This window comes from Astatotilapia calliptera, chromosome 8 (assembly GCF_964374335.1).
Source record: "Astatotilapia calliptera chromosome 8, fAstCal68.1, whole genome shotgun sequence".
Taxonomy (NCBI): domain Eukaryota; kingdom Metazoa; phylum Chordata; class Actinopteri; order Cichliformes; family Cichlidae; genus Astatotilapia; species Astatotilapia calliptera.
In genome coordinates, this window is record NC_137429.1 from 19,846,797 (window position 1) to 19,865,514 (window position 18,718).

The 18,718-nt window shown below is 39.0% G+C and overlaps 1 protein-coding gene across 2 annotated transcripts in view; it reads right to left on the reverse strand.

The window, feature by feature from the left end:
• Window positions 1-458: 458 nt before the first annotated feature.
• Window positions 459-18,718, reverse strand: part of itga3b (integrin, alpha 3b) — a 29,056-nt gene continuing 10,796 nt past the window's right edge. Inside the window, exons 2-26 of one of the 2 annotated variants that reach the window (XM_026178915.2) lie at window positions 13,035-13,162; window positions 11,651-11,733; window positions 10,530-10,770; window positions 10,262-10,354; window positions 9,913-10,117; window positions 9,329-9,522; window positions 8,934-9,022; window positions 8,717-8,850; window positions 8,116-8,202; window positions 7,952-8,019; window positions 7,644-7,786; window positions 7,333-7,479; window positions 7,104-7,204; window positions 6,543-6,711; window positions 6,288-6,362; window positions 6,114-6,193; window positions 5,849-5,926; window positions 5,344-5,458; window positions 4,895-5,071; window positions 2,931-3,065; window positions 2,545-2,658; window positions 2,025-2,123; window positions 1,822-1,947; window positions 1,590-1,742; window positions 459-599 (exon numbers count right to left, since the gene is read on the reverse strand). In XM_026178915.2, coding sequence (XP_026034700.2) covers window positions 1,632-1,742; window positions 1,822-1,947; window positions 2,025-2,123; window positions 2,545-2,658; window positions 2,931-3,065; window positions 4,895-5,071; window positions 5,344-5,458; window positions 5,849-5,926; window positions 6,114-6,193; window positions 6,288-6,362; window positions 6,543-6,711; window positions 7,104-7,204; window positions 7,333-7,479; window positions 7,644-7,786; window positions 7,952-8,019; window positions 8,116-8,202; window positions 8,717-8,850; window positions 8,934-9,022; window positions 9,329-9,522; window positions 9,913-10,117; window positions 10,262-10,354; window positions 10,530-10,770; window positions 11,651-11,733; window positions 13,035-13,162 — 2,992 coding nt within the window. In that variant the 3' untranslated portion in view covers window positions 459-599; window positions 1,590-1,631. Of the gene's footprint in view, window positions 600-1,589; window positions 1,743-1,821; window positions 1,948-2,024; window positions 2,124-2,543; window positions 2,685-2,930; window positions 3,066-4,894; window positions 5,072-5,343; window positions 5,459-5,848; window positions 5,927-6,113; window positions 6,194-6,287; window positions 6,363-6,542; window positions 6,712-7,103; window positions 7,205-7,332; window positions 7,480-7,643; window positions 7,787-7,951; window positions 8,020-8,115; window positions 8,203-8,716; window positions 8,851-8,933; window positions 9,023-9,328; window positions 9,523-9,912; window positions 10,118-10,261; window positions 10,355-10,529; window positions 10,771-11,650; window positions 11,734-13,034; window positions 13,163-18,718 lie in introns of those variants that run through there. The other variant, XM_080305566.1, reaches the window with a different exon arrangement.

Sequence of the window (18,718 nt, forward strand, 5' to 3'; positions counted from 1 at the left end):
ATTTACAATCACAGATTAGATATATACACTCAGATTAGATATGGAAATAGGCACGGTGTGAAACAGCACAACAAATGACCAGCAACATTTCTCAGAAATTTTAGGGAAAAAAAAGATATAAAAAAATACACATACAGAAAAAAAAATTCAGTACATTAGCTCCTACAACACAATCAAAACCAGTTACTTTTGTATGCGACACAGCTTCTAATGTACAAAGTACATGCACATTCACAAGCGCTTAACAAGTTACAATCTCTGGAACAAAATGTTCAGTGTATTGCACAAAAAAAGAGTCTATAAAAAATAAAACCATTAAAAAAAATGAATGCACTATCCACAGTTGGTCCATGTTGGTCCACGTGGCTCAGTCTAGCCCAGGGTTTTTTGGCCTCTTGACACTGAGCAGTTCAGGGTTTAAAACAAAGGCCTCAGTAGTAGTAATGCTGCATCTCTGTCCAACTTGTGATCCAATACTTTTTCTGTGGCTCCTCGGGCTGAAACCCCAGATTGAACTGATAACGCTCAGCCCTGCGGATTTTCACTCCCTGGTGTTTTGGCATTATTCTGTAGTAGATGGCTCGCTTGAAGAAGCCAAGCTAGCAGGAAAAAAAAAGAAAGGAAGAAGGTGACATTAAAAAGTTTGAGAGCTGAGTTTTTTAATGGCTTAAGAAGAAGATTTAGGATTTAGAAGCTGAGTAGATTCACGCTGACAGAGACAGAAATACGCACTACCCTGCTGATTAAGGGAGGATTCACATATGTGTGTTCCTTTAAGGTATATCCTCTTATACAGATACCTCGGAAGTCAGATGTCAATCCTTGGGAGTGATGTCACTTCCAAGGTGACTGCATTCCAGTTGTAAAGTTGGAAAAGCACGTAAAAAATGTTTTTGTTCTGCTTCTTAGCAGTAGAGCCATTCATTCATTTATTTAACCAGTCATAAATACACAACGGTGGCAGCAGAGATCAAATGTTTTACATTTTTGCTACTGTTTTTCTTCACTGCCACCATCTTGTCAAGTTAGGGTTGGCTACTTTGGTGTGTGTTCCAGATGAAAATTCTAACTGGGAACTCTGAAATTCCGTCTTCCAACTTAATCTGGAATGCACTAAGAGTTGCTGGTGCAATCATCGATGTGGCATCAACCAATCAGTCCCAAGGCGAGCTAACAGAGCTTGAATGAGCATTTAAACAAGCTAGCTGTCTGTTAGCTCTCTTTGTTCATATGCTACATGGTGATTATTTATAGCAAGCATAAATGTCACCAGTTTCAAGCCAAACAAAAAGCTGTGCAAGCAACTTCCATCTCTCTTAATAACATTATTATTTTTATTATTATAACATTATTTTTCTCAAGTATTCAGCAAAAGCAGCGCAAGGAAAGCCAGGCAGTGTATATATGTATATGTGAATCCTCCCCAAGATGGAAAAGAAGCAGTGAAAAAAAGTTAGCCATACAGAGATCAACAGTGCAGTGTTAGCCTGCAAGGAAAGCAGTCGAAGTGGTTAGTTGAATCACATCCCAAGCTCGGTGCTGTCACTGACAGCATCTACAGAAAAATCCTTTCAAAGGGGTGTTTTTACCCAAAAGCCCCAATGGTGTATGCTGTTGGGAGACATGGGGCCTCAGTAGTCCTCAGTTAGCCTCTCTGTCTCAGAGGGCTGGATCTTCATCTCAGCCTTCTGGGCCTTGGCCTCATACATCTCCCTCCTGCTGGCTCTCTGGAAGAAGCCACACTGGAGGAAGGCGCATGAATTCTGGGGTTAGACTAAGGTGTCAAAACAGAGGTTAAAGCTCAATAAAACACAATCTCACCTTCCATAGTATAAGAATGATGATTCCTAGCAGTGCAATTCCTGCTACAGCTGCAGAGATGATGATCCACAGGGGAAGCTCATAGGGCGTCTCCACCCTTTCCTCTGGTTCTATTTGTACTTTGAACTACAAGAAAAGTGAAGAACGTAATATATTATCATATCATAAGCATCATTTTAATTCCTGCCATCATCATCACATACCAAGGCCGTCTGACTCTCCATCTTGATGTTTGATTGATTATTAATAAGCTTCAGTGTGGCTTGGCCTTTAACTTCAACTACAAATGCATCAGAATAGTCCTGTAGGCACACACAGACACAACATCAGAACATTTTCCCAAATGTCAGGGCATAAACAGTAAAATAGGATTGTTATTTCAATCTGCACTTATTTATATTTGGTCATATAGCTCTTTTCTAGAATAAACTCCTTCCACATGTGTACAAGGAAAGCATGAGTGGGTAGGAAGCACCTTCCTGCCCTTCTATTTGCACACATGGAAATCCTGAGGCACGGACATGCCAGAGAAGAACACAGACAGCAGATATCACAGTGATCAAGAGAGACACAGCATGAATAGAAGACAACGTGTTTAAGTGTGAAGAAGCTTACACAGCACCTTGCCAAGTGAGTTTTTAGCCTACCAGATCTAACAGCACACTTGATATATAATTAAAAAATCTCCATGAATCTACAATATATATTAGCTGGGGAGCTCACCTCTAACATTGTACTATTCCACAACCGGGATCGGACATAAATCGTGGCTGAATTCGAAACATTGAGCAGCGGGCAGGTAAACGTCACACACTTTGCTGTCCCCTTGGAGCAATCCTTTAACAGGCCATAAGAAAGAAACTCTATTAGAGAGTGAACAGATACTGACAGTTAAGACTAGATTTAAAAAGAAAAATCCTATTATCTACAATGGATGACTCAATTTGTATATTAAATGTTAATGCTACTGACATTGGTATTTGCCACAGTGTGAGGTTGTCAGTCCACTTATTTTGAAAGATATTAAATTCTGTACACAAGACTCCTCACATACAAATGTCACACATATACGCATGATTATGTTAAGGGAATATAAAGCTAGGACTTACCAACTGGTACCTCTTTTTGGGAGTAGAAGACAGTGTGACTGCTGCCTGTGGCTCAATAATATTTGAATGGGTCACGTCATTCTCACCTTCAACTCTAATCTGTCGCTTAGTACGCTTAGGTCTTCTCTCTGACAACTGCAAGATGGGAGAAAAAAAAGAAGAAAGAAAAAGGAAGAAAAAAGAGGAAACAGAGGAGACAGAGACATTACATCAGAGGGTTAATTACTGGTTTGATAAAGACATTATTACATTTTTCTCAGAATAGCATTGTCATTTCAGCTGTCTATATATAGGCTGCATACACTATGGCTTTCTATTTTGGGGCTTTGTGAGTTCTGTGTGTGGCGACAGATGTTTTTTTCCAAAATGTATTTCTGAACAGTGGTTTGGCATTAAGACCATTTTCACACCACTTTTCTAAAATTGACATTTATTCACACTGCGCTGACTTGAGTTTATGCTGACATCGGCTTGAGCAACACTCGTAACAAGTTGATGACCCACCTAGCTTAATGAATTCATGCTAATGAATTTCTCAAAGGTTGATATTTGAGAAACTGTATTTAGAGGTAAGGTTCATGGGTTTAAAATATATCTCACAGTTTATGGTTCAGTACCTGATGTTTGTTTAAAAAATGTAATGATAAGCCTTGGCTGTACTTTCTGTTTAGTGCTAATGAGTAAAAGCTAGCATGCTAATGTGCTAAATAAAGATGGTAAGTGAATTAAACATAAGCACTTTAGCTTATTTGGATGCTGATGGAATTTAACTCAGAGTATATGTCATATATTTACCTTTAAACTGCTGTTTAATTCTCTGCGTCTTTTGACACTGCCAAAGAGACTATGGAGTCCTCCTTGTTTAGATACCGCAGTCGTTGGTCAAACTATTCTTGACACTGTCACTTCTGTTCTAAACTGAAACCTAAACAATGGCTGAATGAAACTGTTCGCAGTGTCAGATGAGACCGCAGGAAAACAGAACATCAATAGCAAAAGGTAAAGTACAACTGTTTTTTGATATTCTTAAGGAAAACTTCACGTTGTTATCAAAGACCTGTAAAAGCTGAAAAAAACCAAGCAGATAATATTTTTAACAACTGTCACAGACGCTTAGTGAAATTAACTCTTTGATTAAAATCCCTCAACTTACTTAACTCATGACATGTTTCAACGAGGTACATCGTTTTTTTTGGGGTTTTTTTCAGTTTCAGTGATTGCTATGTGGAGTTCCCCAAGGTTCGATTCTGGAGCCAGGCTTGTTTTTTTACCTTTACAATTTACCCCTAGGATCCATTTTAAAAAGACATGGCAGTTCTTTACACTTTTATATTGATGATCATCAAATTTACCTACCCTAAAAAGGTCTTTAAAAAACACAGAGTGTTTCAGGGACATCAAACCCCTTGATGGCTCTATATTTTTAAATATTCAATGACAGAAAAACTGAGGTTGTGATACTTAAACCCAGTGATGCTGGCATTGCCTCAAAATTGGGCTCTGTGGAACCTTATATTAAACCCACTGTAATCAACTTTGGAGTTCAAGTGAACTGTGATTTTAAACTGGATAAACATATATCCATAAATATACAGCTTTATCCATCGTCAGATCACTTAGTGATTTTGAGAGTTATAGAAGTGTTTATTTGTATGTAAAGCGTATATATTTTAATTATGTTCTTACTGTGTGAAATTAATATTTTTGGTCAGTTTTTTAATGTGTTTTATAAATAAGGTTGCATCAGACTGAACTGGATTGAAAGTACAGCTAGCCTCTCTGTATGGCTTCACAGAGAGGCTAGCACAGATGTTGACTCATTTTTATGTGACGCTCAAGTTTTTGAATGTCTTAAAAGTTTGATTTGTGTATTTTTTGTTGCTGTTAAGTTTTTGTTTTTGGTCTTACTCTGGGTCATCTTCACAGATATCACACATTTCAAAAAGTGTTAAAAAGAACCTTACAGTTAGGTTAAGCATGTTGACCACATTCCCAGGAGGTTTACACTCCGTTTCAGAATCCCCCTGAACAACAAGCTTCGTCAGGTACAGCAACCACTTGCCGTTTGCTACCTCACAGGGCCACTCAAACTCCACAGCCAGGGTTGCTATGTCTTGCAGCGATTGTCCCATTGTGTTCATCTAGAGGTGGAAGCAGTCAGAAACATTAAAAATAGAAGTGAAATACATCAGATGGTATGAAATAACAACATGGTGACTGTAACTCCTAAACAGTATCCACCCCTGCTCACACTTAAACCACAAACCATGGCTGACACAACAATCCACAGCCGACGCAATATTAAACTTCTGAAGTGCTGGCTTCAAAGACAGGGTGGGGATGATGGAAATGTGGGTGAGTAACACACATTATAGATACAATGTACAATCTCTGAGTGGTGAAGATGACTCACAGTAAAGGTGAACTCCACCAGACTGCCCACGTCACTTGTGTTGACCATGGCTGACTCGCCCATCACTGTCCCACCAAACTTTACTGTTTCCACCTGTGACTTTTCACTGGATAAGCTAAAAGACAGATATGTTTCACACAGTGTAAGTAAACAAACTGTAAGGAGGGTAATATGATGCACTGACCATTTTATTTATCTACCCTTTATGTACAACAGGGGTTCTCAGATTTTTTGATGACCGAGTACCGATTTAGGGAGATGGTTGATGGAAGGAAGGAAAGAACCCTCCCCCAAAAAACCACATAAAAAAACCTAAAAGTCCTCTAGGGGCACGGGAGACATGCCTAACCTAACAGATGTATAAGAAATATAGTAAATGCAATGCATATACTTCCCATGATGCCTGTGATTGCTCTCAGTAATCAGGTGGTTTATGTGCTAAATACCTGCATTACTTTGAATTTGAAATACAGTATGTCATGAAACATTTGCGATTGGGACTTACAAGCTGAAGACTGGATTAATGGTGTTTTCAATCAGCAAGGCCATAGGAACAGGCGTTAGGTCACTCTGCTCACTAAGACTGGAGAAATTACAACAGTGTGCATTATCTTAAAACAGCTTAAGAATTTAAACTTCATTAAAAAAATGCAAAAAGCAGAAAATGAACTTAATTATTATACACAACAGTATTATATTGACTTGTTTTCCCTGTTTAGTATTAAGCAAGAACAAAATACAATGTGCAACCAACATTATAAAGTCCTTACGTTGACAACAGCAGCTGACACTCAATCTTTCGTGTGTGTAGGGTGATTCCTGAGGTCTCAAACTTGAGCAGGAAAGACACCTATTAATAAAGCAATGCAAGCACATGAGAACTGTTGCAAACCCAACTGTCCAGTAGAAAAAGATAAAAATAATTGTCACCTGTTCAAACCTACCTTTTCGTTTCTGCTAATTGGATTCCCCACCTCACAAATGACTGTATCAAGAAGAGTGCACTCAACTTTGTTATTCTAAACACAGAAGAAATAAACAGAATTAGTTTTAATTTTTAAGGAACTGACATGACCAGCGATGTGGCTAAACATGACCAAACCAAACCAATACAGTGTGCATCTTGTAAGAAGAGTAGCATTAAAAAACAAAGGAGATTTAAATAAAAATGGGCATCTTCTGCCCTCCAGTGGACCTACCAAAGAACTGACACTGGCATATTTCAGCACATCAGGGATAGTGACATTGAACACGACTCTGTGGGCGTCTTCAGCTAGCTTCCCTTCAGATTGATAGTTGGTAACGTTTACCGCGAGCCCTATTTTCTTTATGGAGCTGTTGAACTGGAGCACTTGAACTTTGCCCTGACTGTAGAGGGACAACATGTATTAGCTTTGTTATTTAATGATTATTTTGCTTGACTAACACATTCATGACATAGCAATAACAAAAACAAACAACAAATATGGCTAACGATGGCTAAAGTGCTAAAATGGACCTTTCCAATGGGAGTCCATAAGCAAGGGGGAACCCTCACAATTTCACACATTTCACATTTCACTTTGTTTTCTTTGTGCTAAGCTAATGGTAAGCTGGTACTGGTGGTAGCTTCATATGCATTATATATATACATGAGCACTGCAACAATCTTCTAACCTAACTGAGCAAGCTAACTAGTGTATTTTAACCTTTAAAAGTCAGCTTTGTGTCTATACATGAATGACTCAAAGGATGCTTGGTTGCTCACTATATAAATTTACCTGGGATAAGGCTTTTCTTCATTTTCTTCAACAAACTTTGCTGTTAGTTGCAGGTTACTGGTACATTTGTTGTCTGAGCCACACGCCTTTTGAAAGTGAATCTGCAGGAAATAGAATAAGCAACATCATATCAAATCTTACAAGGGGACACTGGACCGTACCATTTCTTTACCATCTCCAAGTTACTGAAAAGGAAACCTGTAAATGAAGTGCATGCAAGACTCCATACCTCAGTCCTTCGGCTGGATTTCTGCTCTGGGCTCAAAATTGGGAAGAAGTCCAGGTTCTGTGGGGCTCGTCTGGCTCTAGGTATTGGTTCGTATAGTGAGAAGTTGAGGAAAAAGACCACTGGTTCCAGTTTGTCCCTCACAGGTTCCTGTGAATTAATTAAAGAGTTTCTTTTTGCTTGTCTCAATAAGCACAGGACTATCAGGTAGCCGCAGTTTATTTGTTCTCTCCAGTCACTCAGCAAGATGATCATTTGCAAATAACACAAACACAGTCAATACAACATCTGCAATAGTTGCGTTGCGCACTTACAACTACAAACAGCTTGAGAGTTTCACACGCAGTTTTGGAAGATGTCATGGTCAGGTTGCCAGTGTAAGTGTTGATGTCATTCTGAAAACGAACACGAGAGCTTCCTCTTCTCTCCCTGTCGGCCTCTACTATATACGTCACCACTTTACAGAGTGAAAACAAACAGAAAAGATTAAAGCAAGCTCATGCAGTAAATATATATATATATTTTTTCCTTACAATACAAAGAATTTCCATGGTGATGCACTTGTTTGTAAGTTGGAAACACTGTTCATTTGAAAAAGAAAATTGAACACGGAAAAACTTACTGACAGGTTTCTTGAAATTTGTATTTCCGGTGCTTAGAGTGAAAGACATGCACAGAGTAGCTGTAATGCTGTGAAGCACAAAGAGAAAGAGAAGAAGAACTGAGACCTGATAAAACACTCAATAAGCCAGTTTCAGAATGACATAAATTTAGGAGACATCTCACCATGGTTTATCTCCAGAGCACATTTTATCGTCCACAATCTTAGGCTCGACAGTGAAGTCTTGGGTTAAGTGCACAACCGGTCGAGCTCTTATTTAAAAAGCAAAACAGAACAAAACAAATTAATTAATCATTATAATAATAATAATAATAATATGAGAAATAACTCCATGAATACTGAAAAATAATAGATGTCATAAAAATAGTTTGTCGTAACTTATGAGACAAATGTCACTGTAGAAAATTGCTATATATTATATATACACTCACTGGCCACTTTGTTAGGTACATTTGTTCAACTTCTTGTTAATACAAATAATACACAGTCACATGGTAGTGATCAGCCCACAACCTTCCAGCAGAATAACGTACTATGACACTACGTCAGAAAGCTCAACAAAGACTTCGCTGCACTCAAATGATACCGAGATCACAATAAAATTGCCCAAAGAGCACCTCTGTGTTGTGGTGGAACAGCAGGTGAGGATTTACATCATGAATGTGCAGCCGATACATCAGCAGTGTGTGTTATGCTATGATGTCAATAAGGGGGTCCAACTAACATGGAAATATCTTGTTTAACTTTGTTTTTGATTGTGTCTACCTGAGGAGGGCAATGTGATCATCCAGAGAGCCAACTAAGATATCAGGGTAACTGTTATCATCTACGTCCATCCCTCCGCTGATGGAGTAGCCGAAGGTCTGGAATTTTTCACCAAACGTCCTACCCATAATGGTCTGCAGAGGGAGTCATTGACACAGGTTTTCAGAAGAGTACTTTGAATAAAGTTTTTAAATGACCACAGAATGTCATACATTACCTGACTAGGCTCCCTTGATATTCCCTTTTTGCTTCCCATCCATATGTAGACCATTCCCGTCTGGTGGAATGGCGCTCCAACAGCAAAGTCTGGAGACATTAGCATTACAGTTAAACAAGTGCTGGAAGCATGACAAGAAAAGATGCTAGAAAAGAAAACTAGGCACTCTTTGTGTATAGGAAATATTTGTCCTCTAGGTGGCAGCAGAGAATGTTTTCAGGACTCATTTGAAACACGACAAGTTAAATACATCTTGTTTGCAGCTGAAATGATTTCAAATTACAGAAATATTCCTTTAGCGTGCTTTATGCTCACACCACAGATTGATTTCACTTTTTTAAACTAGAATATTATCAGATGTAGGTCCAAAAGAGATGCTGGGTTCATGGTCACACCTTGGAATCCGTCTTGGTTGATGTCGCCAATGGCGGCCAGGGCAAGGCCAAAGGCAGAATCAGATGGGCCCTTCAAAACCATTGAGGCGGTCTTCTGGAAAAATCCATTCTCGTTCATGAAAATGTACACTGCTCCCCCCACTTCATTCTTACGGTCAAAGTAAAAGGGGGCACCCACAATCAGGTCATTCCAACTAGAATATGCAAGACAAAAATCCACATATGCATGTAAATACAAAAATACATAATTATAAGCATATAAACATACATAATACTAAGTATAGCTAACCATTCAACACAAGTCACCAAAGGTATATTAACTGCATCTCAAAAGAATGTACTACCTAGAATCTTAATGACCAACTAGATTTCTAGATAGAGAAACACCTGATTTCTTCATAATTTCAAAGTGAATCCCTCATCCCTGCCACAGAAAGTCACTATTATCATCTGTGTTCAGACACACACTGCTTCACTGTTATGCACCATATGCATAAAAAAGGCAAATCACGTCCTCATCTATGTAAAAAAAAAAAATCATTGTTCATTTCCCCACAGTTACACTCTCCGGTGTAGAAACGCACCTGTCATTGTTCAGATCTGTCACTGCCAGGCTGTTTCCAAAGTAGGAACCCACTTGTTCCCCAAGGATGATCTGGTCCAACAAAAGCTTTGGTTGAGTTTTATTTGAAAAAATCACAGCACCCTTAGACTCATATCTGGGAGCCCCTGTCACAACTGTCGAGTCATCATAGCTCAGGAGCTTCTTTTCTTCGAGAACTGAATAACCTGTGAATGAAAATGCTTGAGAATCAGAGCTGCTGTTTTTGACAATTGGATGGTTATCTGACGGTAGGGAGATTGAGTGTGAATCTTACTAAGGTTCCCAATGATTTGCCATTTGAAATGTTGTAAAGACACACCAACACTTACCTATATAACTATATGCTTTCTCTAGACTTTCAAAGCGTTTGTCAGCATAGTTCCAGGGGTTTTGTAGATCTATCCGTATCACATGAGCATCTCCTTTAAAACAAAGCAGAATCACATAACAATGTTAAAATCAGCTTAATACACATTTCAAGAGTATCCAAGACATAACACAATCCAATCAAATCCAACAGACTTGCACAGCGTGCAAATAATGAGTAACCCCATTATTTCAGCAGTAGGCAAAACAGGTTAGCTTGACAGTTCCCACCTTGCCAATTGTAGCTGCCTGGAGAGCCTAAATAGACATCAGTTTCCGATATACCGCCTGAGATGCCCATGTTGCACATGCCGTCCAAGTTGTGGTCGTTGTTGGGATTGCAGACGTCATAATTTTCATCCTGCCACTGATCGTCTTGGTCAAAGGTCAGGTCATTACTTCTTACATAACATTTTCCTAACATCCGCCACTGATTCTCTGACATTACCTTCACATATCGATGTCCACATGCCTGGAGACCAGAGAAAGTATTGAAGAAGTGCAGTGTGTCATATCAGAAATTGACAGTGCTCAATTCAGTGACTAGGAAAAACAGCTTCAAGTAAACTGAAGAATCTCAAACATCAATATAATGAAACCAGTGTCGCTGCTTTTTAATTTACACAATGGAAACGGTCCTCCCTTTGAGCGGTTACACAAAATAATCATTTTCTATGGGCCAGATATCAATTTTAGCCTTCTAAAAGAAGTTTAAACAGTCAAAGATGTTTGAAACATGCTAAAATTAATTTCTTCCTGATAAAAGGGAGTTTTTCCGTCCCACGGTCACCAAGTGCCCACTCATAGGGGGGTGTCTGATTGTTGAAGTTTTCTCTGCAGGGTCTTTTCCTCTTACAATATAAAATGACTGCTGTTGTGATCTGGTGTTATTTAAAAATAAATATAAAAAATATATTTAAAAAATGCATTAATATGTAAGATAGAAAAATAAAAACATGGAGATTACACCAATTAGTGCTTGAACAAAAACTGAAACATATTGACAAAGACAGACTAGGAACAACATGCTGTTAGTTTCCCCTCACTGTAAGTAAAATGTGTTCTCCAGTATATTGTAATTGTCTAAAATGTAAAAGTAATAAAAAAAATCACTTGATCAAAATATAATTTCTCCCTAAACATGAGACATTATTGCATTTTCTCCCTGTGTGTATCATCCTGTCTCAGGTGTGTGTGTGTGTCTACAGTAATTAAACATCGCAACAAGTCAAATGTGTCATCTCTTAGACTAAATAATAAAAGAAAACATCCTGTGTGTCAGCTCACCCTGCCTTGTACATAATATCACCGGTAGTAGTGACTCATGGAAGGAAAACAGGAAGTCATCTTACCAACACGCGTCCATCTGGCTGGCCCTTCTGACTGGACACTGTCACACCCAACCACATGCCCTCCACAATCTCAGAGGTAGTTGCTGTGGATGCGTCATAAAGAGGTAGGTCAATTATTAAAGCAACTGTTTTAATTTGTCATCAGGCTGGTGCTGACAGGAAGGTCATTACATACAGAGTAATTACCTTTTTTTCTGCTTTATAATGTTCCCTGTTTTACTTCTTGTTCTTTTATTTCAATAGACCGTTTACAACCAGATTTCTATTTGCCATCATACACTAATCAAATCAAACCAGCATGCAGTACAAAATCAACCATTCCAGACTATTTATTACATTAAAAGAAACATTCAGCATGGCTATGGTGATCACAGTCATCAGAACACCTACTCAAACTGTAAATGCAAACCTTCATGCAGCCTGGATCATGCCCTGACAAATATTAACCACAAAAATGTGCTGAGACTGCAGCAGCACTCATTCTAACCTCAACATGAAAAGTGATTCAGAATCCTCTTATTATACCATTTGCCCCTAGGTTTGGATGGGAGGGGGGTGGGGTCTAACATTTAATAACAGTCTGTTCATGTAAAGGTGGACAAAATAATTCCAAATGCTCCAAAGGATGCTTGATGATTTTACTGAAATGATCTGACACAGTTCTTTAGTCTTTACTGTAAAATGAGGAAGCTAGCTAGTGTTCATTTAAAGGTTATTATTTTTTGTTCCTCACATTAGTTACATCCTTTTGAGGCCCTGTGCAGGGGAAAACCAGTTTTAACACGTGAAGTTCACTGAGGGAGTACAATCCTAAATAGAGCTGAGCTGTGAGTCTCCTATGGCTGTGTGAAGTAAGCGTTGTTGAACAATCATATGAGCGATTCCTAAATTTTAGTTTAAACCCAAACTGGTTCTGAACAGTGTGCTAAGTCAGGAAGGAGGGTTTTAAAAAATGTACGTACAACATGCAGTCTGGGTTTTTTTAAAATTTGCTTCTGTTGGAGATCTCTGCGTTTGCTGTTTCATTTTGCACCACCATCTGTTATGTTTGCATCAAATCTATGGAAGTGCTATACAAACTCAGTTGAGGTGCTTTTAAAGTATTGTGAAAGACGGCTCCTCGCTGGTGCACTGAATATGAAAATCTTCAGAAATGTTCAAAAGCGCTCTCACTCACCATCGATCATCAGAATACCAAATAAGTGAACATCTTTAAGAAGAATGGTGTTCAATCTCATCATTATTTTCCTTACATATATAGAAGTATTTTAAAGGAAACCCCCCTCGAGCTCGCTAAAATCTCTTAATGGAACAGTTCAGAAACAGCTACAACACTGCAACCATGCATTCCCTTCATCACATCAGTGCTTCGCAGTGATCTTACTCGAGGTAACCAGGTCCATTCTGGAGCAGTCAGTGGTGTCGGTGGTAATGGGACAGAAGTAGACGGCGCCTGTTTCATTGACTTTCGGTAGAGATTGTGCTTTTTCTTTGGGCGCACCTATAAGAAGCCTACAAAGGCACAGAGGAACACAGAAAGAACAAAAACACAGAAAAAACAAAGAGAGAAAAACAGAAAGAAAGAGACAAACAATGTATGAAATCACAATGGAAGTGTGGCACAGTGTTAGACAAAGCTATGACACTATCAGCAACGGTTTATCAGATAACCTTCGAGACACAAAAAAAGCACACCATGCAGCTTAACAAGTCAATCATTTATATTTCACCTCTTGAAATTGAGCTATTTGTATATATTACAGCTATTTATTATTTTTCTAAATGTTCTAACATATTGTATTATTTAACTAGTTCAGTCTGTTACTGTTGTTGTCTTGGAGGAACTGTAACACACATTATTTCCTTAAGGATTATGAAAGTATTCTGATTGTGATTAAAGGCACAACTTTTATGCACAGCATTTACCCACTTAGAGTGTGTGACGTGACCTGAGATGTTAAGATTCAGGGTCTAAACACACACAAAAAAGCAGACTCATTTCACAAGAAAAGAAAGAGTGAAGCAGTCGGACCATGACCTGTGACAAGCTTGGGCAGCGTACACACACACACGCACACACCCCCATGCACGCACACACACATATATAGAGAGAAATTTGCTTCTTGGCTCTTTTTGTCCACTCATCGAGACACTCCCTGCATCTGCACCTCTTACCACACCACAGAGCTTTGAAGTAAAGAGATTACTGCTCTCTGAGGCTCTGTGCAGGAACACACCATTTACCGACAGCAGAAGATTTATTAGCTCCACTTTGTGGGCGAAAGGTGTGGACAAGCTAGTTTGCAATATGTGAGCGAGTGACATACGCATGAAATGAAAGCACTCAGTGCTTTGGTCAAAGTGGGTAACACAAGCATGTCATTCTTCTCATTTTAGCGTCCTGAAAATGATTTCAGTGCTGTCAGTGCTGACAATGAGTTATCAGTATTGTGGGAAAGAGTAGAAATAGAAAAATAAGTAAGTCAAGATGTTCACGATTGTTGACCTAACTGCGAGTATAGTGGGAATCCAGCTTTCTCTCTTATTCACACTGACAAGTTAGAATAAATAAAGGTCCCAAATGTAAAGTTAAAAATAAGTCTTCACAGTAAAATCACTGTACTTTCAAATCCCACTTTCTCCCACGAGTCAGCCTGGGATTACTCCAACTTGGGGAGAGATCATTTCTCCTGAAAGATGAATCACAGCAAAAGGCTGTGCTATGCTAAAAACTGGAGGTCTGAAGACAAAGCGGGAAATCACTGAACAGGGTCTGTTAGCACTTGCTCTTGGTTAGTCATACCTGATTAAACACTGCTCACAGGTTTTGTGGTTTTTCAATCTGTTTAAACACAGCGAGCCCATGTACCAGGCTCCACCACTCCACCACAGTCGTCTACATATATACACACATTCACAGTGATATCGACATTAACATGCCCCTATAAACATTTACAATCTTAATCTGACTGCAGGCCTAAGAGCATAGACAAAATTATTGTCTCTTTGATGTCTCACCTGAGCCTGCAGAGAGTCAGACATGTAAATTAGTCACATGGCCCGACTTCCACTGATTTTAGATCAAATTACTCTAAAAAGTATATGAATTGTGGCACATAAGCTGACAAAACACTGAACTCAGATCAGACGCTGTGGCACACATAGCTAATTCCTTGACATTAATCATATATGTTTATAGGTAAGTTGAGACATCATCCCTTTCGTTTTATGAATGCAGTATAACAGCACCGGCACCAGCACAACCACTTCTCAGTATGACGACAACCACAAAGAGACAAGATGGCTGCTGAGGGCCAACAGTTTCCAGGTTAAACTGTCAGAGGAGACCTTGGGTGTGGTAATTATTCAGTAATGTGGACAGTAAATAAGATACAAGATACCACAGAGGTTTGTAGTGGTGGATGGACCTAACAGAAACATGGAAAGGAGTCCTATTCAGTGCGGCGTTGACATTCTTTTGTTTATCGGTGTAGATATCTGTGTGTGTGTGTGTGTGTGTGTGTGTGTGTGTGTGTGTGTGTGTGTGTGTGTGGTCTTACACTACAGATTAACTAAGCCGATGAGAAGCGGGCGTGTAAAACTGTTGTGTTTTTGAGCCGCAGGACACAGTGTCCCAAAACACTAACTCAGATATTATTGTAAAGCCACACAAGGCCTCATGGGAGCTTTATCCAAAGCACTCATAAAGGGAATGGCGTCAAGCCGGAGACTGGGCAAACTTGACACACAGATAGCAGTTTGAACTTTTCTCACTCTAAATAGAAATCATGAGGAAGCGGGGTAGGGTACAAAGTCCAGTATTAATCATGCATGCTTTAGGGCATTTGAAGATCTTGGCTAGCAGGGTGCTGATTGCAGAAAACTAGAAAAAAAAATTATTGTCATCATCTTACTATCTCAGTGGTGCCATGTGGGTCATCAGTGTTTGTTGTTGAAATTTAACAAAGCTGTGTGATACCATCACATCTAACACAAGACGGGTTATCAGCTACCTTAGGTCCATGTACGTGCTACATGAACATTTAAGAACAGGTTGACAATTCGGCTAACTGACAAGTGTTAGATGAGAATTCCACGTGTCAGGCAAATATGAACAATCAATAAATATTTTTTTAAATATCATTTATTGTCAATACTGGAGGATAATATATATCATATATTAGGCTATTTGTCATTAGAGAAAAGTGTTGCAGATTGCAAAATACAAAAGGTTTACCAAAAGGCCTTTCTCCATAGCTTCCAGTGTATGCTATGATGTGTATAGGACTACATAAACAAAAAATTGTACCAGACACACGACACAATGAACCTACCCCTGTTTTTAAAAATAAATGAGACGCAGGGTTAGCTCAAAGGTTCAAAGGGCTATCTTTATAGTCAACCAGTCTAAAACGCTGCACAAGTCACTGTAATAAATAATATCTATGTTTTAGCTTTAGTTTGACTGCTAGAAGATTTTTGAGATGATAGCAATACATGCTCATAATTTTGATATATTGACTAATATATCATGTCCCTGCTTTCATGTCCCTGAAAGCAGGTACATGTGTCATGTCCCTGCTTTCAGGGACATGACACATAAACGGATTTCCCTAGCAACATTTATGCGTAGTTATATACTACAGATGAATTAGACAGGCTCTAGTTTTAGCATCTTTTAGCAACTTTTCTTTTTAGTCTTTTTTTATAATTTTTTGATCGAGTTAAATCCTGCGGTAGAGAATCAGGGAGATGAATGTCCTTCCAAGAGAAGCTTGACGCGTGCATTTATGTTCATATTTGGCCCCTACATGTCAACTCCTGCTTGTTAATGTATCACTGGGCATGTTTGATTGTTTCTGACAGGCCATAATGACCCTAATCCCACTGAGAAATGTCCCAGTGCTCCCAACAATCAGACTGCCACTGTTAATTTTTAATGTAAACACATAAGAGTAGCTACTTTTGGCAAAAAAAAGAAAAAGAAAAAAAAGAACGAGCTTAATTTCCAAAATTCCAAAGTTTCGCTTGAAAAATGACCTTGATATCCTCATGATCATGGATGCATGGAGGACAATAATAACTGAAGGTTTTCACTTTTTCAAGTAATGCAGCACAGAACCATAGACTAAACATCATTACTAGCCCGTCCTTCACATTCCTGATCTTGAGTGAACAACTTGCAAGAAAATGTCAACTTTTTCATTAAAAGCAGATCTTTTTTTTTTTTTTGATGAACCCACATTTCTCTGTTGCATATGTAACCCTCATAAACTTGGCGTACAACTGATTAACAACGAGGTGACTCGCACGTCATATCCCGTCCTGTCCTAGCTGTGTGCTCTCCTTCTTATCGCCTTTCATGCTCATCACCTCCTCATAAACAGGCTGTCAAAGGCTCGGCTAAATGGAAAGGGAGAAGCAGGCAGCTGCATTCCAACTCCAGGACATGTTGCAATTTGCCCCTTCTGTCTAAGAAGTCATCCAAAAGGCTGGCTAAACCAAACATTTACTGTTTGCACCCAGCTAGGGGTGGGCGATAGTGATGTGTCGGTCGCGAACGAAATGGCTCTTAGAGCCGGGTCTTTGACGTGAACGACGCGAGCCGGCTCCTTATCGCGAGCCGTGTTTTTTTTTCCTTCTGTGTCTCTCACCCTTTCTCGCACTTTTATTCCGCTTCACTCCGTATGCGAGCCATGTGCTTTGCGCTGGGCAGAGGGGGGAGGGGCAGTAGTTACACTCGCAGTAGCACAGGAACAGAGCGGGAGGGAGAGACGGCGAAAGAGAGCCAAGGGCAACAACGCCACATTAGAAAGGTATAGTAATGGTCCACAACTATTTTCAGTTGCGGATGATAAAGGATTCAGAAAGTTTATTCATGCAGGCCCATATGACAGAGAATATGCATCTTCTTTTTGTTTTCATATTTTAATTTATATTTAATTGTGTTGCGGTTTGCAGTGTTTTGTGTTGTTTCACTTTAAATTTGTTTAAATTTAAAGTGAAACAACACAAAAATGTAAATAGTTAAAAGTTGAAATGTAAATGGTTGGTTTTTGTATTATATGATTTCTTTATTACATTTTATGTGGAGTGAATAAACAAAAGTATATTTATGGTGGCTCCTAGAGACAAGGCACATACAAACTTCAAAACACGTAAAAACTACAAAACACGTAGAAAACACAACAGAAGTGCTCCAGGATGTGCCCCCCCCCCCCCCCCACAGTGTTGAGCTTTTGTTACCTAGTGGCTACACAAGCCGGGAAGTACCAACGACCGGATTTGGTGTGTGGTAGTAACAGGTAAGTGAACTTTTTTTTTATTATTATTATTTGAATATATATGAGTGCTTCTGTATAAATACACAAACAATACACATATGCTTTCAATTGTGTAATTTAACTGATATAGGTAGCTCTGTTTTGGAAGTTCAGTTAACGCTAGAAATGTGTTTTGGAGTTTGTACGTGCTTTGTCTCTAGGGGCCACCCTATATATTTATATATTTATATATATACATATATAAATAGGACCAATTTTTTTTACATTAGTAATTCCTTTTGTGCATAATTTTATATTGTTGTTAATAATAAATAAATTAAAGCAACAAAACAACCTGAAGAGCCGGTTTGGAGCCGAAAGAGCCGGGTCTTTTTAGTGAGCAGAGCCAAAAGAGCCGGTTCTCTAAAAAGAGCCGGAATTCCCATCACTAGTGGGCGATATAAACGATATACGATAGAAACTATATAAATTTGGCCAACGATAGAGATTTTGACTATATCGCTCTATCGCGATAGCGCATGTTGATGATGTCATTAAGCTGCGCCTGTTTTGGTCGAAAGCATCGCTGCGGCTAAAACCATTATCATCTGCAAATTATGGCGGGTGACAGTCATAGCAAAGAGATGAAGCACTTTTGAAATATGGGGAAAGACAAAAACTGCGCTTCCTCCACTTCCGTAACATTGATTCATTAATGTTGAATTCTCTCGCAGCTGCTCTATTCCCATGTTGTTGCAGTATATTAATAACTAACCTCGTATTGTGGATGAATAATCTCAGTTGT